General features: G+C 35.9%; 1 protein-coding gene across 6 annotated transcripts in view; it reads left to right on the top strand.

Annotated features, from left to right (window-relative positions):
* The window catches only part of LOC145664628 (uncharacterized), a 435,530-nt gene that overhangs the window by 322,029 nt on the left and 97,198 nt on the right, over positions 1–16,303 (top strand). For all 6 annotated transcript variants that reach the window (XM_081731459.1, XM_081731455.1, XM_081731461.1 and 3 more), the window contains one exon: positions 5,911–6,149. In XM_081731459.1, coding sequence (XP_081587585.1) covers positions 5,911–6,149 — 239 coding nt within the window. The remainder of the gene's footprint in view (positions 1–5,910; positions 6,150–16,303) is intronic.

Raw genomic sequence — 16,303 nt, 5'->3', positions numbered from 1 at the left:
ACAAGGTCAAAGGTCAACCACAAAAATAAAATAGTTGCTGGGAAAACAGCAGTTGTTATAATAAAAGGGCATGTTGAAGGCCGAAAAAAACAGTTGAACAATCAAGTCCCTCCTCCAATCAAGCACCTCCGTTTGACGTAGAATAAAGTTGCAAGCGTGATGAACGAGCGAGCTATGGCACCACGGGGGACCTTGACAATAGTAGGCGTGGCTGCCTCAGCCGCTGATAGAGCACACAATTTGTGCATAGTCTTAGAGACGCCACTCGTGTTAATATTAAGCAGTCAAGTGCAGTTGAAGTCGAACAAGAACAAAACACGAGAGAGATATTTTGTGTCTACACTCCAAGTGTATCGATTTATTAGTTAGTTTGCCCGCAACTCTGACAAGGTACGTATTCTCAATGAATTCTTTATCGGCAGAACAACGAGCAGATTTAGTGGAGTGGTACATTCAGTGTGGTAAATCTGCTTCAGCTACACGACGAAGAGCTCACGCTGAGTGGAACGTTGTCATAAGAAACACCCAGATATATCGTCTCTATAAACAGTTTCGCAGTAACTGTTTCCATACAAAACACCTAATGACGAGGGAAAGGGCTGGTAGACCCGCAACAGTAACGACTCCAAGGAAGAAAAGGGAAGTAGCTGTATCTATTCTTCAATCCCCTCAAAAGTCTCTGACCCGTCGTAGTCTTGCAGTTGGTCTTAATAAGTCAACCTTAAGTAAACTGTTAAAAAGAATGGAATTAAAACCGTACAAAATCAGGGAAGTCCAGGAGCTGCGAGAACAAGACTACGGTGAGCGTGTGTTCTTTTGTAATTGGTTCATTGATAAGTTGAACGAAAACCCCATGTTCTTATTCCAATTACTTCTGACAGATGAAGCAAAATTTTTTGTTAATGGTTCCGTTTCGTCTTCTCATGCTCGATATTGGGCTCATTCTCAACCACGTGTTCGCAGTGAACGTTCCATTGATCAAACTGGTGTAATGGTGTGGATGGGTATCACAGCAACGCAAATCATTGGTCCCTTCTTCTTCGATGCAAATGTGACACAAGAATCATATCAGCGTATGTTACGTGAGTTTCTTTTCCCGGAGTTGGATCATCTGAACATGAATGAGAATGATGAAATTTGGTATCAGCAAGATGGTACTCCTGCGCATTGTACGAATGCAACTATGGCTGTTCTGAGGAAACGGTTTTGACAACGTGTGATCTCTATAGGAAATGAAGTGCAATGGCCACCAAGAAGTCCCGACTTGCCGCCGTGTGACTTTTTTCTTTGTTGGTTTCTGAAACAATTGGTGTATAGAAAATAACTCACATCTGTGGAGCAACTAAGGCAAGAAATCGAACGTAGTGTTGAGTACATCACTCTTACCATGCTTGAAAAAGTATTCACTAAGCAGTTGATTCACAGAATCAATCTGTGCTTAGCCCACGGTGGCGGACATGTAGAATAAGTGAAATACTGTTTAGCCAAGTGACACTAAATCCTCAAGAAGGACTATTGACGCTCATGTTAGGTAAACCTAGTGCATTTCTGAGAGCACAAACAACGCAGTGTTAAGCACATCCATATTGTGTTCACGTTTCGTTTAGAAATAAATTTGATTTTGTGGTTGACCTTTGACCTTGTATTTGCCCGTTACCTTTGACTTCAGCGTAGTATGGATTGTTCCTTGATTGTTCAACTGTTTTCTTTCCTCCTTCAACATGTCCTTTTGTTACAACAACTGCTGCTTTCCCAGCGACTATTTGATTTTTGTGGTTGACCTTTGGCGTTGTATTTGCCTGTGACCTTTGACCTCATACTACTATTGAATGTTTCTTGCCTGTTCCGCTGCTTCATTTTGATGTTTAACATGTTTTGATAGGTCATTGCTTTTTTTTAGTGTATTCAAATGGGTTTTGAAGGTGGCCTGTGACCTTGATCTGACCGTGACCTTTGACCTTGGCACTTGATTGACGCATATTTTATCGGTTTACGACGTATAATCATACCATGCAGCTATTTCTTTGTTATCACTTCGATTTACATTTTTTTCTTGCTCTTTCGGAATTTACCATTGCAGTCCCATAAGGAAAAAATCGAAATTTGACCTTTGACCCTATATCTCTTTAATCTTTAGTACAAGTGACATGCTTCTATGACGAAACAAAACTTATGTCCTTCGTCTAAAGTTACACCAAATTGTACGGCTTTACCTCCAACCACTTTTGCACAGTAAACAAATGAAATTGACACACGAATTAATCAACCCTCTGTATATATATATATATATATATATATATATATATATATAATTATGTAACTGTCGGATAACCTGGTTATGAGTTACAGGGAAGCGGTGATTTATGGTCGCATATTCAGTAATTTGTGAAACAATTCTACGAGATCGAGTTAACGTAGGATTACTTTCAACATGACGACGTAACATGTCACACATCCAACGCCTCCATTCAGTTTATAATCAGTTTCTTTGATGAGGGCATAATTTCAAGAACCTATGACTTTTCAGATCAGCTGGCATAACCTCCCCTAATTGTTTTTCATTGGCCTGCCTGAAGGATAGGGGCATAAGAATTGACCGAGAACACTATATGAACTGTACGAAACCATCGGGAATGAAGTTAATTGCTGTTCGCACACTTCAGCATGCATCATGTTTAATCTTTCATAGTAGTTTCTAGTCCAACTGTGGTATAACAGCTAGGTTAAACAGTCTTTAGCAATGATACGGTACCTTCACATATCTTAGTAACCAACTTTTTAGAACATAAGCAAAAATAATTCATTTAGCACCAGTTGTTTAACCCACCGTAACTTAATTATTGTACAGGCACTCTCCTAACACTAATTTAAATCACTGGTGTTTCTTAGGAAGTCCATGTTAACTTTTTTGGTCTAAGGATCCAGCAAGCTGAACGTAGCAATGTGTATTCTCTTTCTTTTATTAATTTTTTATCTAACATATTGTTTTCAATTTTCTATTGCCTAAAGTTTATTCAAGGAACGTTCAGTACCTCATGTAAACAAATGCACGTGGTGATTGTTTGATTTTATTGGTTAGAGAGCCTTAGAACACCCATGCGGCAGAAGAAAATAGTCCTTGCGTATAAGGCTCATTACCAGGATTCCTTAGAAATAGACAACAGAAACAACACTTTATATAAGAACTAAATTGAATTAATGCAATAAAAGAGAATACGCATGCATTGAAAGTGGTTTTGATCTAACTTTAGCGCAAATCACAGTTAACAATATGGCCACATGCGGGGAATAAGTAAAACATCGACAGGGTACAAGCACGTGTTTCTCGAAAGAAGTGCTGACCGATAGCCAATCATCCGATGACTGGCGGAGTAACACAATTATGCAATGTTTACATCAGGATCAGAAGGTTCGTTGAATGAGCTTTAGGAGGATATGACTCATTGTAGTGTGACCCCTGGACGACTTAATATTTGTGCAACGCCATAACTTAAATTTTTTCTGAGAGGTCAAGCATTAATATTTAGGCTCCCTAGAGAAAGTTGTTTAAGGCCCTCCCGCAAAATTCGAAAATAGAGTTCCTCTTTCCATCTTTCTCTTACTCTTGGTGGGCACCCGAAGCCTGTGGGCCCTCCTGCACTCCCCTGGGGCCGTTCCATACATGACATATTAATTAAGGGGACAATATCGACAAATCTCAGTCATACGAATAAATATTATTTCTAGGACCCCTAATAGTAAACATTTTTTACTGAAATGAGCCCGCGACTCATTTTTGTTTTATTTGCCTTTTGTGTGCTATTTTGTTCTTATAATGTTGGGAACCTGTTTGATGCTTCATTTATAATTTCATGTTCGTATCGTATATGGAGTAAAAAAATGTCTTACAGTGGGCCCCCTTGAAGGGCGGGGAGCTTCCCTGCGGGCAGTTGCTTCCTGCCCCCCCCCCTCACATGTTACGGCCTGCATTTGTGGTTCTTCATGTTGAGATAGCGTTCTTGCCCATTCATGATGAAATTCCGTGTTCAGTTTTTGGAACCTGTTACTTAGACTTAGTTTTATGTGCTTTCACTTGTTCAGTAACAGCACATAAATAAATTCCATCATAAAATCCAAAATGAGTGGAGTTTAGTTTGAGTTTAACGTCCCGTTCAGCAGCGAGGCTATATGAGACGTGGACCTACTGATTAACGTGGAATCCGAACCACTTGATCTCCCGTCGGGAATCGAACCCGGATCCTCCACGAAGGAGCTCAAAACCCAAAATGAATACCAGATTTGCTTTCTACATAAATATATACGGTAACTAAAGAGAAGGAGGTAAACATATTCATATCTTTTTTCAAATACAACTTTGAGTTAATAAAATACGATATCTGATAAACATATGCTACTTTCAAACACTGAGAACAGTATTTAGTTCTGTTTCAATAGTGAAATCTCCGTCTTTTTCACGTTTTATGTGTTTTGCAGCATCCGTGCAAAAACTTTTGTAGTTTATGAAAACAAAGATGAAGTTAATGTAATTTGAACAAGTTGTCAACCTAAGACGAATATGTCTATTGTCAGTGAATATTCTCCAACCTATCATGTGGTTGAAATATTTAATTGATAAAACCTTTTAGATAGCGTAAAGATCCACACTCTTTGGGCTTATTTTCTTCATCGCATCACTGGTAGAAATTCCCCATACTATTGATGTTTATTAAGGCTTCGGGCACTCTGTTAATAATTTGTCCCAATTTCGGACGGTCTCAGTTCAAATTCTAATAAGAAAGTAAGTTACAAAGAGAGGATTCTCCATCATCAGATGAGACAGATGACTAATTTGATAAAATGGCTACCAGATGGGTTTGTGTGGTGACCTAAAACTCAAAAATCAGTGCTTAACATCAACGAAAGTGCGATGTGCCTCTATGTTCCCCGTTGACATATCGATACTTGTATTACAGACTGGGTAACTGAGCATTTCTGGTTGTTTTGTGGAAATGTGAGCAACGTTTCGTGGTCAGTACAGTCGTTTGACTGTTAATAGACAGCCATAACTCATGATCTGTAGGAAATGGCATGTGCCAGAATTTAACCACCAACCTTCTGAAACACTATCTATTTTCTTCATATGAGCACGAGATTGCACTTTGAGACGACATTTATTTTCTTTCCATGATTGGCCAACATCAGTTGAATGATCCTGGCCATAGCAGTAGTAATCTTTGTCCGCAATGTGTCAATATCTTGCTCGGAAGATGCGTATGGTCATCCTTGACATAACTTCACAGAAAATGTCAAAGATTCACGTCGGATAAGTATGGAGACTAAGCTAGATTGTTTTATTAGTGCACAGAAAAAATATAAAGATATGCAATGGACATCCAATCCACAATGAAGTGATGGTCCTTGTGGAAAACATATTCCTGATTAATACTTTTCCATTTGATATGCAACAAACAACTTATATATGTTTTGACAATTTGCGTCTCATGGTATATAATAAATTATCATTAATATAAATTGTTACCCTTCCATGTAGGTTGAACATGAAATAGAGAAACTTCGTGAATGTTGTATGTCTATACTATCTATTCACTGTTAGTAAAACTTACTAGATTACAGTTGTTTGCTGTTAGGACAAGATGTATAAACACACTATATACAGTGAGATTTTTGATGGGTTGTGTTCTGACATACATGATTGTACATGACATTGAATATTTCAGTAGTAACCAGTCCAACTCAATGTAGTAACAGTTTTTCAGATTACACTCGAAGAATTTTGTATACGATACTAAAATGAAAATAGTAAACGAAAGCAAAATATAAAAATCTTCGTTAAGAAAAATGTGTGTTCTATTAATATAGGTATGCAAGTAAACATTTAACTAAGAAATGATTGAACTTATTTATTTACAGGTAGCTGAAAAGTTTTTATATCATTGGAAGACTTTTCCTATTGTACTTCCGCCTCCAATAACTGTCCAGCATCATGATACAGGGGACAACACTTCATCTTTGGCTCGTCGCAAGCCAATTAATATGCGAGATTTGTTCCTGGCACCCTCCTTCGATGAACTTGATGCGGTTGCAGTGGACTCAAAGGGTGAACCTAGAAGACTCAATGAGAAACAGTTGCAGTGCATCCATGAAAGAGGGTAAGTTTATTTTAGAATTCAGAACAAAATATTTTTTTCTCTGTTTTGTAGTTGTTTTTATTACATAGCTACTTTTATATTTATTTTGTGTACTGGCTGCTCGAATATTTTTAGTTTAGTAATAGTACCTCAGCAAATAGCAGTTGTATGAAAATATCTTATTATTGTTAATGATACTAATGAGCTATTAATAAATATTATTGTTAACGGTACTGCCACTGCATATGAGCACATTCGGATTTTGTATTAAGGGTCATAAGCATATCTTTTGCACATATCAAGGAACAAACATAAAATTTTGTAGTTTTGAAGTACAAAATTCTGTTCAAGCAAGTGAGTTTTGTTTCACAGTGTGAAACTACGGTAGACTTCCAAAGTACGGAAATTCAATATTCAAACTACATCTTACATAACTAAAACAATAGTACATCGTATCTACTAGTTGTAATAGATTAATAGGATCGAGATAGAGCGTGTTCCGCGGACTCTGAATTCACATCAAAAATCATTCATTCAGACGTTATTTGCTATACCTTACTGATTTCGTTCTATGGCGACCAAGAGTAAAACCGGGAATTATTAATTTTAACCAATTCTGGATTGAATAGATGGAAGCTCTCTTGGGAAGCTGATCGATTACAAAAAACTTCATTTCTTAGCGTTTTTGCTCTACGTAAATCAGTATTGAATCTGGAATTAGTAGTAACTTTCAACCACTTTCGGTTTTAGTAGAGAGTTACAGGTTGTGATGATCTTTATTCTTGAGACCTTGCAGAAAACCGCTTTTCGCTATCTGTTATCGTTTTTGTTCTATGGGGATAAATGGTAAAACAGGAAATGGTTAATTTCAACCACTTCCAGTTTGAATAGTAGATTAATGGAGTAGGCGAAACCTGTCTTTGGTAAGTTGAATTGTTATTGGGAAAAAAAGAGAAAGCGATAGCTCTTACCGTTTATGCTCTATGAAAATCAGTATTGAAATCGGATGTCGAAATAAATTTCCAACCATTTCTGGTTTTGGTAGTGTTGCGGGTTGTGATAGTATCCTTAAGATCCTGAATCGTTTGGAGAAAACGCTTGTCGCTATCTAATACCATTTTGTTCTTTGGCTATAAATACTGGTATTAAAACCGGAAATGGTTAAAATTAAATGGTTTCAGTTTGGGTAAAGCTAATGGAGAAGGTGAAATCTATTCTTAGGACGCTGAATCGATTGCAAAAAACCGAATTTCGATATATCTTACCGGTTTTGTTTCTTGGAAATCAGTATTGAAACCGGAAGTAGTAGTGAATTTCAGCCACTTCCTTGGTACAACATGCTAGAGTGTTGCGGGTTGTGACGATATGCTTTCTTGAGACAGTAAATCGATTAAAGGAAACGGTTTGCCTCTGTCTATTATCGTTTTTGTTTTGTGGCAATAAGTGTTGAAGCCGGAAATGGCTAATTTGAAGCATTTCCAATTTAAATAGAGGGTTAATGCAGAAGATGAGGCCTATTCTTGGGACGCTAAATCGACTGAAAGAAACCGCATCTCGATATTTCGTACCGTTTTTACTGTGTGGAAATCAATATTGAAACCGGAAGCAATATTTGAACTACTTGTAGTTTTGGTAATGTGTTGAGGATGATCATGGCCTCTTGCCTTAAGACGCTGAATCGTTTGAAAAAGAAAGTTATCGCCATCGTTTACTTAATTCGTTCTGTGACGATAAACGTTGAAACCTTAAGTGATTTTATTTGAACCACCTTCAGTTTGGATAGAGTTATGGGAGGAGATGGAACTAATTCTTCGGAGCTGAATCGATTGCAAAAAGCTGCTTCTAAATATCGTGTACCGTTTTTGCTCTGATACGTGTCGGTAGACGGACGGACGGACAAAGCCGTTGTATAAAACTTCCGACACTTAAGCATAGTTTGGAAGTCTAAACAAGTGAGTTTCGGTTCACAGTATGAAACTATAGTAAACTTCCTAACTATGGGAATTCAATACTCAAACTTGAAGTAGTATCTATATCAAAAAGTCATTACTCGCTATGCCTGATTATTTTTGTTGTATGACGATAAAGCTTGAAACCGGAAATCTTTAATTTGATCTAATTTCGGATTAAATAGATGGTTAAGGAATCAGATAGAACCTACCCTTGGGAAGCTGAATTGATCGCAATAGAAACTGCATCTCGATATGTCTGAGCATTTTTGCTTTGTGGAAGTCAATACTGACACCGGAAGTAGTAATAAATTTTAACCACTTCCGGTTTCGATAGAGGGTTGCAAACAGAAATCACGTGAGCTTAGAATTTGGCTAAGTAAAAGCTCAGCAGTATTAAACAATTCTTGAACACCCATTGGTAAATTCTAATGCAAATGGTGACGGGAAAGACGGATATATATATATATATATATATATATATATATATATATATATATATATATATATATATATATATATATATATATGCATATTCGTTTAAGTTGGAGGTCTAATACATTAAATTCTAATTGCAGTTAATCGAAAACATGTTTTTCAAAACTTTGGCTTCTGATGAGGACAATTTCCGGTATAAAAATATTCGATTCTTCATTCAGAAAATGCTTAATGTGAGTATTTGCCTAAATTGGATGCGTAAAATTCTATATATAAACAAATAATCAAAAATGTTTAAATATACATTGCAGCGTTTTCGACAGTTTCGATTCTAAAAGAGAAAAGAGGAACAATTTTTACAGTATTCAAATTTCCGGTGTTATTTTCATGTAAAACTTAATCTTCCCTTGTGAAGAATGAGCACGTCTGTTCTATTATATGCATTCGTCATTTGCTTTAGTAAACATGTTTAAATAAACACCTAACAGTCGAATTCCGTTTGGGAGGCCGGGCCCCCATTTACCCTCCACCCCACCCCCATGGATACACCCCTGGTCATACTTCATATTTTTTTGTCTTGTAAAGTTCTTCGAAAATATTATCTTCTTAAAAAGTTCGCACCACCCAACCGTGATTCACGTGCCACTAGTAGTCTGCGTACCACAGGTTAAGATAACATCATGTAAGCAAAAGATGACGCAGGGGCGGCTTTAGGATTTTAATTTTGGGTAGGCTCAATCCCTCGCTTATAGATGCATATACACATTTGATTGATTAATGACAATAAGAAATTACTTTTACTGAAGTGGTCGATGGTATTTATTAAATAATTATCTACCATTAATATAAATAGTGGAAAATACATTTACTCTTTATTGTATCTTTTAGCATGCATGCATATATAGATATATATAACTTTTGGGTAGGTCCGTGCCTACCCGTCCTACCCGCTAAAGCCGCCACTGAGATGACGAATTATAATAGCAAATGTATTATCATAATATTTGTTGAATTGAATTATTAAAACGAATACCAAGTAGGAAAATATCCTGTTGAAACCTACGAAAAACTACATTTTCTGCGGTAAATTCACATGATCTAGGACTGACAGGCAGGCTTTTCTTGGAGAGGGCCAAAAATAATAAGAAAAGAATTGTAGGCAGGTCAGTGTAAAAACATCAATGATACATTTTACAAAATTCTTGTAATACTAAGGTCTGTTAATTGTTGAAATTTCTCGTAACCTGGTGATTCTTAGAAGTGAAGTTCCATGCTTATCTGTTAGTTTATTTCTAATAGAACCCTTCGAAAGTAACCCTTTCCATTTGTCAGACGAAATCATGTCGCAAACTGGATAGAACCTTTCAGAGTTCGGATCTGGCCTGCGGGCCGTAGTTTGTCCATCACTGATCTAGAGTCATATCTAGACTTGTGTCTCGGATGATAAGACAGTCTTACAATGCTACAATTTGACAGTTTATTAAGGTAATGTATCTGAGGAAGGCTATGTTACATAGCCGAAACTGTAATACAAATATATAATTTTAAAATATATATACGCTTTGGTCAGTTTGAGTTTTATTAGTAAGATAAGACTAATATTGATGGACACACATTTCACTGTATAGCTGAATTCAATAATAAATCAGTAATCTGTAAATCATATTCATGTTTAATTAATTCAGTTATATTTTATTAATTTGTTTTTCCCCATTCTACTGAATTTGTGAATTAGTTTTAAACGAGATTTAGTTGCAGTTGTCAAATTTATAAAGAAGAAAAATTGTCAGATGCACTGTGTTTTCGTTGGCACTTTTACACATTGTTCGATGATTCTATCATTGTTCTCAAAAACAACACCGGAAGATGTGTTATTGGTCTTTGTCAGATGCGAGATTCCTTATAAAGACCTCGTTGTTTCTGGGAAACAATTCACGTTTTTCTTCCTGCTATCCCAGATATTCAGGAAAAGAATTGACTTTCTTTCAGTGTGAGGAGGAGAAACATGTGTAGTGATGTTTGACAGGTATACACTTAACTGATTTATGTCCATGCACTCGCATTTTCACACTGATGTTTAGATGACATTTGATCGAATAAGAGTTATAAGTAAAGTTTCCTTTTATGGCGGCGTGTGTATGTGTGTCACTCGAAAATTGCTCATGCAAACACAATAAGAAAACAATTGAAAATATGTAGTAGCGTTGAATGTTAAATACGTGATTGTAATTGAGATTGTTATGCCTTCAGGTTCGATCAGTGCGGTTGAGGTAGTGCTGATAGAAAGCAATTTAGTGTTAACAATGCAAATTTGAATATGAATATTACGTATTCAGTCTTTTCTCATCTTGCACTCCTATCCCGTCTTTCCTGCCGATGCGTTTTGTTTGGCATCTTACGCCAAAAGCTACTTCTATATTTTAAAAAAGTTTTTCCTGTTTTTAACTGTCAACAGAATTGAAGAGACTTGTTTTTCCGGTGCCTGGTTTCGTCATTTGCATCCAATCTATTGTCTGTTTTGATTGTGATACAAGAGTGAATAATTCTATAAGACGTAAAAATAATACAAAATGACCGATATTAGTGTCAAATAGTTTTCGCGTTTTCTGAGATCAATGGTAAAACTCCAATCTCATTAACCTCCAAATTCACCCCATTCAGCTGCGGGCCTGAGATTACAGGAGGGATACCGAGACATGTAAAGTAATCCAAAATGGCCAATATTAGTGTCAAATGTATAATTTTTGCTGTCGCTGACATCAATGGTGTCACTTCCATTAGCGATAACTTTCAAATTCAGCTACTAGTGCATGCGGGCCGGGGTTCACCTGCTGCGGAGGGGGTACCGAGATATGTAAAAATAATACAAAATGACCGATATTAGTGTCAGATACATAGTTTTCGCGGTTGCTGAGATAGTGATACTCCCACAGGCCTTGACTTCCAAATACTGGTCCCATGCGAAAAATGGGTATTTCATCTAGTTATATATAATAATCATATATATTAAAAATGCTGAATTTTTTTAACGTGCTGTGTGAAATATGGAAGGGGAAATTCTTCTAGATACTCTGCAATACCACTAGATAAACAAGCAATGTTGCCAACGCAACATAAAGTTGTAATTTCTCAAATTGCACTACGTTTGATATTACATATTTCTGTTCAGTTAATTTAGTTTAGTGCGTGAGTTTGCTCGGGGTTCTCCCGTTTCCTCCCACTTTCTTCATTCCACCATTTCATTCATCTCTCATCATCACAGTCTCCTTTAGCCTAACCGGCATAACCGTGGGAAGTAAAACTCAAAAATTTCATTTCATTTTTTAATTGAGTTGAACGCCTCTTTCAGCAGCGAGGTTATATGAGACTGAACCTACTGATTAACGTTGAATCTGAACCACATGAGCTCCCGCCGGGAATCTAACCCGGGTCTCTCACGCTATAGGCTAACTGCTTAGCCACGAAAGAGCTCTACATATTTCTAATTTAGATATTAAATTAAACCACAAAAGCACATATATTATTCAGTATAACAAAGGACAATACATATCACTAACATCAACATTTTGGAGATCTCTAATAACTCAAATGGCAGGAACATTATAACATTAGTGTTCAGTAGTTTTAATTACAACAAGTCGCAGTTACATTATTTTAAGCAGTGTTGCGAACTTAAATAAATTGCTAAATATTATTATAAATATAGTGCAAATAACGTAGCTAAAGTGCAAAATATTTTAAAATAACTCGTAATTTGTTTTGTGGCGCAAGAATGTTTTCAAAATATGATGTTTTTCATAGTCTTTGGGCTACTTATAATGTTAATGTCAAAGTTTTCGTTCCAGCAATACATGTAAAAGCAAATTGTAACTGAAATTAAACGTAACTGACAACTTTTCAGTAGCACTAGTTGTTCTCCCTAAGTCTTAAGCCTGGTGTATTTTTTAGATTAAAACACTGCTTTATTAAAATTTTAATTGTTTGACCACCGACCACCTCAAACTCGATCCAATACGATATAGCTATATGCAATTATTCAAAGACTTACAGTTAGTAATACACATTGCGTTGATGTTTGGTTTGTTTTGTTTTAGTTTAACGTCTCACGATTATGCTTGGGCGGCTAAGGAGACGTGGAGTTACTGATCATAGTGGAATCCGAAAAACTTCGGTCGTTGAACATTACCGCCACCGGGAATCGAACTCGGGACCATGCGAACCAAAATCAAACGTACTAGCCATTACAACAAATGGTGGCTCTTACATTGTGTTGATTTAAATAATTAAGTTAGTGTTGCCAGATCCGAAGATCAAAAAGTAGCGTGTCTGTGCTCCAAAAGTAGAGGATATGAACTATTTGTAGCCCAAATATATAGAAATAAATTATTTGGCAACTAATGACTGGTACTAATGAAATAATGTTTAAAATAGACCGGAAAATGTGATGGACATATTGCAAGACGAAATTATGATCGATAGACGAAAACAATTTTAGATTGGATACCAGGTGACAAAAACAGCCTAGGAAATGTCCGCATACAAGAAATTGTGACAAAATCAGGAACCACTGGGGAGTAACCTGGAAAATAATTACCCAAGATAGATAGTTGTAAAGAAAACTTGGAAAGACTTCATCCAGCAGTGGATTGATAATGCTTGATTATGATGATGGTGATGATTTTATATCGAGACCTCAGAGGTAAACTAAACCAAGTCATAATTTCGTAATTTTACAGGAGAAGCGAAAAACCGGTTCCTTAACTAAGATCTATAATACTGTTTTTCAAACTATACTAAGTAGTTACAAAGTAGTAAGATGGCTTTAGACTTATATTATTACACCACTAGAAAGAACATAGTCTATTATTTAAAAAAAGTATTCAAACTCAGTTTGACCAAAAAGTGACTTAACATAGTCTACTACTTACGTTCATATATATATATATATATATATATATATATATATATATATATATATATATATATATATATATATATATATATATATATATATATATATATATAGTATAAATTTACTAGGTAAGGTAGGGTAAAATTGGATCCAAAATTTAACGAAAGTCATACAGCGAAATATATATATATATATATATATATATGACTATTTAATACTTCATGTTGCTGCAAAACTACGAAAATGAATACAAAAGAAAACTAGAAAGTTAAGAATCACTTGTTTTGGCGAGAGAGAGAAAATAGATACAACTAGCTCGAATTACCTATATACTTATATAATATGTATGTTCATGTTTCGCAAGTAATTTTCGATCAACATAAAATTTCAACGTAATGAACGCACGATTGGTTTTCTCGAATAAAGATCGCATGCACCGCTAAGAGCTCAGGAATAAGCTTAATCTATGTTACGGCAGTGGATATACGTATGCGTATGTAATGCATTACAACTTTAGGAACTGTATAAGAAACAGAATGTACTTAAATTGAGACGCGAACTATGAGAAACATCTGACTTTGAATCTAACTTATTTCGTGATGCAACCCGAGGCCACACATAGCAAAGATGAGTGCCGTAGCTCCCACCACAAAGTTCTGGAATTTCGTGTTATAAGATGTCAATTAAACACGTAGATGTGAAACGGTAATAAAGCATTTGGTCAATTTTAAACCAAATATATTGTAGTAATAATTTAGCCTATTTGTTCTGATATTGAACGTTATGTTATGTTTTTAAAATGACAGTCAAAACAGAATGTATTGGATAATAAATGAGAAATTGTAAAATTTCAAATTCGGCACGATTAAATATATTCATGCTGCTATGTGTTGCGTTATCCGTTAGAATGTATTGAACAATTCTTATTCTAAGGAAGGAAATAAACTACTGTATAGTACTGAAGTTAATTTAATAGAGTTTAATTGTATAGGCAGTATTGAGGCCATATGAGAAAGTCTTTTGCTGAAAGTGAAATATGGGTTACTATTAGAATTTTATCCCAGATATGATATACCCACTGATGATTAAAACTGGAACACACGCATGGAAGGCATCAGCGCTAGCAAATTAGCTCTGAAGAAGTACACTATACTATAATTCTAAGTCAAGAAGAAGGCCAAAAATAAGAAGCAGAAACGACAGACTTTACAATAATAATACTTTTACAATTTTAATTTCACCTATTTATTTCGAGACTTTCGAGACGAGACCGAGATTTGGCTCTCGAGACCGAGACCGAGATCGAGACAAGCATTTGTTGACCGAGACGAGACCGAGACGGCGATTTTTGACTCGAGACGAGACCGAGACCGAGACAGCTATTTTTAAACCAAGACGAGACCGAGACTGGACAAAGTCTCGTCTCGCCTCGTCTCCATACCATCCCTATTGAAGTCCCAGGCTTGATTCAAAATAGGGTAGCATGGAATGCACTTTGATGGTTAGAGGTGGACTGGGAGTACAAGTGCCCACCCGGAGAATGATGGTTAAGGGCCTTGATGAATACCGATTTGGTCTGGAGTGTGGACTGTCCTTTTAGGAATGAACCCTTGGCTGGAGACTTGGATGGCTAAACCCCCGCCCCCACGAAATGTAAAGTTGTGTATGCGTATCTAGAGCCAAGTATTATTTTGCTTTCTTTATTTTCTACAGTCGAAAAATTTTGCAATGGTTCGTACATGTGCCTACAAAGCAGCGACTGTTTATATTGAAAGAGATTTGAATATGATACGATTCCATCTTCAAAATTATGAGGAATTTAATCTTCATAAATGGTACATTCAAATGAGTGAATAAATTATAATAAACTTAATTTTATTGTGTAAAATAATAGTCTATCTTTGTAGATTCGTTTACATGATATATAATGAAAAAACATTGAGTAACCACCCAGTTATGGTGGTGAGAAAAAAAAGTAACGTTTTGAAAACACAGAAAGTATAGTGAAACGGTTTAAAAACATTTATGATAAAGCAGCACCCTGAGTTTGATAAGAAATAATTTCTTGTTGACTTCTTAAACACTAATTAAATTAGAACATTACTACAACATATTAGCATTACAGCGCTGGCGAATCTAGCCCAGGGCCAGGTGGGCTAGGCCTCCCCGTTTTTTGAGTGAAAAAATAATTTAAGCTATTATTTGCATTCATTTTGAACGTTTATAGTAAAGCCATCATATACCTATCATAGTCTGGGTTGTGGTTGCCCCACTCCCAATTTTTACCTCCTAGATTCGCACTGCATTACAGCCTAAAATATTTTTTCTACTAACGGCAGTTAGGAATCACCCTCTTAAAATCAAGAAAGAAAAACGGAACGAACAGCACAAACTTTTGATGTAAACGTTCGCATATTTATTGACTACATACAGGTGACAACGCATGTCAGTCATGTTTCAGATGCGTTTTACAATTCTTATAAAATACATGAGTAATGAAGTTCATTTATCAAAACAACTTTTACAGCAGCATTTTTCTAAAGACAGATGATTTCCCAATTTCATCGATAATTTCATCATTGGAGGTTTTTTGCAGAACATTCCTTTCAATGGCCATAAGCATAAATGTTTCCAGAATATGATTTGACAAAGAGGAACGCGTACGAGTTTTAGTTAATTTAAGATAACTAAATGCTCGTTCACATGACACTTGCGTAATGATACTTGAGTAACTGATAGAATTATCAAATATTTGTATACAGTAAATAATGTTTAGAAAGTGGAAACAGTATTTTCTAGGAATTGGAAATGGTGAGTTTATGCTTTATTGCTAATCGCTGTGAAATGAAGTGTTAAGAAAACACCAGAAAGCTCAT

The sequence above is a fragment of the Thermobia domestica genome, chromosome 11, assembly GCF_964235325.1.
Source record: "Thermobia domestica chromosome 11, izTheDome1.hap1.1, whole genome shotgun sequence".
Taxonomy (NCBI): domain Eukaryota; kingdom Metazoa; phylum Arthropoda; class Insecta; order Zygentoma; family Lepismatidae; genus Thermobia; species Thermobia domestica.
This window is presented reverse-complemented; position numbering and strand designations above follow the sequence as displayed.